The sequence below is a fragment of the Leptodactylus fuscus genome, chromosome 1, assembly GCF_031893055.1.
Source record: "Leptodactylus fuscus isolate aLepFus1 chromosome 1, aLepFus1.hap2, whole genome shotgun sequence".
Lineage (NCBI taxonomy): Eukaryota > Metazoa > Chordata > Amphibia > Anura > Leptodactylidae > Leptodactylus > Leptodactylus fuscus.
In genome coordinates this window covers 118231258-118235715 of record NC_134265.1, presented here as the reverse complement: position 1 = coordinate 118235715, position 4458 = coordinate 118231258, and the positions used below count along the sequence as shown (strand labels likewise).

Genomic DNA, 4458 nt, shown 5'->3' with positions numbered 1-4458 from the left:
ATTCTGATTCTGTAATTTAAATGTGAAGCCTCTATTTTCTGCACTGTCATCTGTAGAGGAAATGTCACCAGGGTGCAGTTTGCTCATTGTTCTTCAAATAGATAGCAAATATCTTAAGATGGTTTCAGGCCATGTACACCATGTATTCTCTAATGGCAAGGACTAGTGTAGATTGTACCTAGATGGTTTCTGGCATAAGTTATAGTAAATCTGTCAGGCTGAGGTGTCTCTGCCCTGAGTAGCCTTCATCCCTGTTCAGACAATGTTTTATTTTTATTTATTTACTTTTTTAAAGTGGCAAACAGAGTTTAAAAGTGGCAAAAAAAACACATTTTTTTGTGCAAAACCTAGCTAATTTGCACAAAAATGTATCTTCTTGATGTCTTGTATGCAAGAAAACTAGTGAAAAAATATGCCGAATTTCCCACACTTTATTTACATCAATAAATCTACTATATCATATCTACCAACTTTTTGCCCTGTCTAAGAGGGAAACGTATAGTTCAATGTTAAACAAGGGAACTTATAGTTCAATGTGTAGCAGTTTAAAATTTGTTGGCATAGCTACATGCTTCAATAGATCTTTATTAAAATATTAGCACAAACAATATCTGACTTTAGGTATATCAAGGTAATGCATCACTTCTGGAACAATATAGTTAAGGTCATTAATACACATCTATTTCCAATATCGAAAAGAGGGACATCTAAGGAGCAAAGAGGGATAGAGTGACATGAGTCAAAATTAAGCACTATGCCTCCAAAAGAGAAACACTTGGGATCAGTGTTGGACTGGGATCACCCCCAGTGAAAATGTTTCTAGGGGCCCACAGTCAGTACCCCTGCAGATCAGTTGTACCAAGACAGCGCTCACATGTGATGAGAATTCCATGCTGATCACCCACCATACAATTTGCACCACTACATTACCTAAACCTACTTTTTTGACAGTGTTTTTTTTATTTATTTTACACCTCCCTGTCCACCACAGGGGTAACTTCAATTTATGGTAAACCTCTTTTCAAAGACGTTGTCTCGGCCTAATTTTTTTTTCCAACTTCACTGGTTCCACCATATTGTAGGGACAAGTGATAGCTCCATTGTATGGGAGCAGCAAAGTGGACAAACATTCTGTAGGGGACATTAAAGGGGCTCTATCAGCAAAATCATGCTGATGAGCCCCACATATGCGTGCATAGCCTTTAAAAAGGCTATTCAGGCACCGTAAAAGTTATATTAAACTACCCCTAGTCCTACCCCTATTCACTCATATGTGGGGCTCTATCAGCATGATTTTGCTGATAGAGCCCCTTTAAAGTTTTTGGAGCATGGGTGGGGGGAGGGGGATATTAATGTGGTTGTCCGAGCTTAAATTTTTTATGGTCTATCCTCAGAATAGAAAGCTCCTTACACTGTATAGTGGCTGAACACCATCAGTGCAGCTCAGTTCCCACTGGCCTCAATAAATGTTCAGATGTAGTGAAAGCATCCAGACCCTATACACTGGATAGAGCTTTCTTATTCTAGCTCTGTAGTGTGTCACCCCTCTACCAATCAAGTATGTATGGCCTTTCCTGAGAACAGACCATAAAAAATTAAGCCCAGACAACATCTTTAATATTCCGCTTAATGTCCACACACTTTAATGTCCTCCCACAGGTTATTAGCCTGTGGCTTCTTGCTCTACAAATAGCAAATAGCTCTGGGTCAGGGCTCCACTTCTCTACAATCCAGTTGTATTTTTAACAACTGGACCAGAAGACCCAAAAAGAACTGGCTGTATTCACTTACCAATCCCCACTCCTGCTTGCGGCCTCCTCTTCCCTTCTCAGCTTTAAATGGACCCTGTGCACTGTACATTATATTGCAATGGCATAATGTGTAGTGCATGGGCGCTCTTTTGGAGTCTGAAGAAGACTGCAGTGAGCCGTGGGGATCCGATAGGACCCCTAAAGACATGGGGCCCACCAGGTGCCTCACTGGTACCCCAGAGGGCCAGTTCAAGCCTGCTTGGGATATATGCTATATATGCCATAATCTAATTTCCTTATCATAGACACTTACATACCATCAGGTCAATATAATAAGTAGCCAGAACCAGAATCATTAAAGTCATTCTCCCACCACAAAAATCACTTCTAAACCATTATTATGCTGTTGAAAAGACTGTTATTTACATAGTGTGCATACCATTTTGTGCCACTGCCTCTCCCAACACACAAATTGACAAATGTGTAGCATAATAGGTAAAAACGGCTGGTAGCCAAGACAATGCTCTGGGTGTACCTAACAACTAATTTGTAGAGCAGCATTTGGCCAATCAACGCTGGTTCTGCCGGAGGAGGCGGAGTCTAAGATCGGTCCACAGCAGTCTCCATTGTGGTCTGATCTCAGATGAAGCAAAGCTGACTGTGTGCTGAACCCTGTTGCATCTCAGATGTAGCAGAGCTGACTGTGTACTGAACCCTGCTCCATCTGATATGTAGAAGAGCTGACTGTGTGCTGAACCCTGCTGCATTTCAGATGTAGCAGGGTTCAGCACACAATCAGCTCTTCTGCATCCCAGAGACTGCTGTGGACCGATCTTAGACTCTGCCTCCTCACAGACGAGCCTCCGGCAGAACCAGTGTTGATTGGCTGAATGCTGTACTCTGTATGGCATTCGGCCAATCAACACTGGTCAATTCATTCCTATGGGAAAAAGTCAGCTCCCGCATATGGCAAGCTGATAGGGATCCCGACAAGATAGTGGCGTAATACAGGGACTTGGACATGTTTGATGCCCCCAGGCATGCTTCCTCTAACTGTCCCAGTTGCGTTCCAGATGTGTTGTCCTCATTTGCTGAGGTGTCATAGTGGACTTGGTGACTCTCCTCAATTCGTTCGAATAGTCGGATATTGAGGGGCAATTTGAAACAAATATCGAATATTTCACTGTTCGCTCACCTCTACTAATTTGGATTAAAAGTTGATTTTCTCATCAACAACGTTCCATATTGACACATAAAGATATATTCACTACAGTATGTTACTAACAAGAGCATATGAGTGGTTTAGAAGAGATTTTGGTTGTCCTGGTAGACTCCTATAATAATAAAGTACAGGATCTAAAACCTGATACTTGAGATTCTAAGGGGTCTTACAAAAGTGGAACAAAATATGTATTAAAATTCATAATCTTTTTTTATATCGTTCATAAGGAAGGATGGTGGCAAACAATGAAAGCCAAATGATGGGATTCATGATTGTGGGTTTCCCTGGATCTACAGGTCTACAATATCTCTTCTTTACATTACTCCTGTTTTCTTATTTATTAACTCTTTTGAGCAACATAACAATAATCATTATAACCTGGCACGAAAGATGTCTTCAAACACCTATGTATTTTTATCTCCGCAGCTTCTCATTTCTTGAAGTCTGTTATATAACTGTGACTGTCCCAAAGACTTTAGCGACGATCACTATAGATGGACGCTTTATTTCATTTACTGGTTGCATTACTCAGTTGTTCTTTTTCTTCTTCCTAAGTTCTACAGAATGCTTTCTACTTGGTGTTATGGCTTTTGACCGATATTTGGCAATCTGTTATCCATTGCGATATTCATCTTTGATGACCATATCGTTGTGCCGTAATCTAAACATATCTTCATGGCTGGTTGGTTTTGCAACCACTTTTCCCCCAATTTTTCTTATTTCACAGCTTCCATTTTGCAGTAATTTTGTTAATCACTTCTTTTGTGACGCTCCTCCACTTCTAAAGATTTCCTGTGTGGACACTTCCTTAAATGATCTTTTAGATTTTCTATGTGCTTCTACAGTAATTGTAACCTCATTCAATATAACACTTTTTTCCTATGCCTGTATTATTGTTGCAGTTCTCAAAATCCCAACAACTGAAGGTCGAAAGAAAGCTTTTTCCACTTGTGGGTCTCATTTAACTGTTGTTCTTATCTATTATGGTACTGTTATTTTTATGTATGTAAGACCAAAAGTGGGATTCACGTTTACTCTTAATCGGGTGGTGTCAGTCTTTTATGTCGTGGTTACACCCATTCTTAATCCTGTTATTTACTGTTTACGGAACAAAGAAGTGAAAAAGTCATTCAAAAAATATTTAGCCTTAGTCAAATTATTTTTGACAAGAACCCCCCCCTTCCCTCCAACAAGGGATAGGCACCCAGTCACAGAGAACTAGACTGCCACTGAAAGCAAAAAAGACGCCCAAAATATAATTTTTATTCATATCACTAAAATCAGTTAAAGGGGTTGTCTGGGATAAAATTAAATCCCTACACTAATCTAAACGCCCTCCCCGCCTACATTACAAATAACATAATTTATCAAAAATGTGTATTTACTAGAGATGAGCGAGTAGTGTTCAATCGAGCAGGTGTTCGATCGAATACTACGGTATTCGAAATGCTCGTACTCGATCGAACACTACTAGCTGTTCAAAGT

At 40.0% G+C, this 4458-nt stretch overlaps 1 protein-coding gene across 1 annotated transcript; it reads left to right on the top strand.

Annotated features, from left to right (window-relative positions):
* The first annotated feature begins 3205 nt into the window (after positions 1-3205).
* On the top strand, positions 3206-4195 carry LOC142189576 (olfactory receptor 6B1-like). Its single transcript, XM_075262187.1, has one exon. The coding sequence runs from the start codon at positions 3206-3208 to the stop codon at positions 4193-4195; it is 990 nt and encodes a 329-aa protein (XP_075118288.1).
* Positions 4196-4458: the final 263 nt, after the last annotated feature.

Coding starts and splice junctions, on each gene's coding strand:
- LOC142189576 (XM_075262187.1), top strand. CDS start 3,206: ATGGTGGCAAACAATGAAAGCCAAATGATGGGATTCATGATTGTGGGT.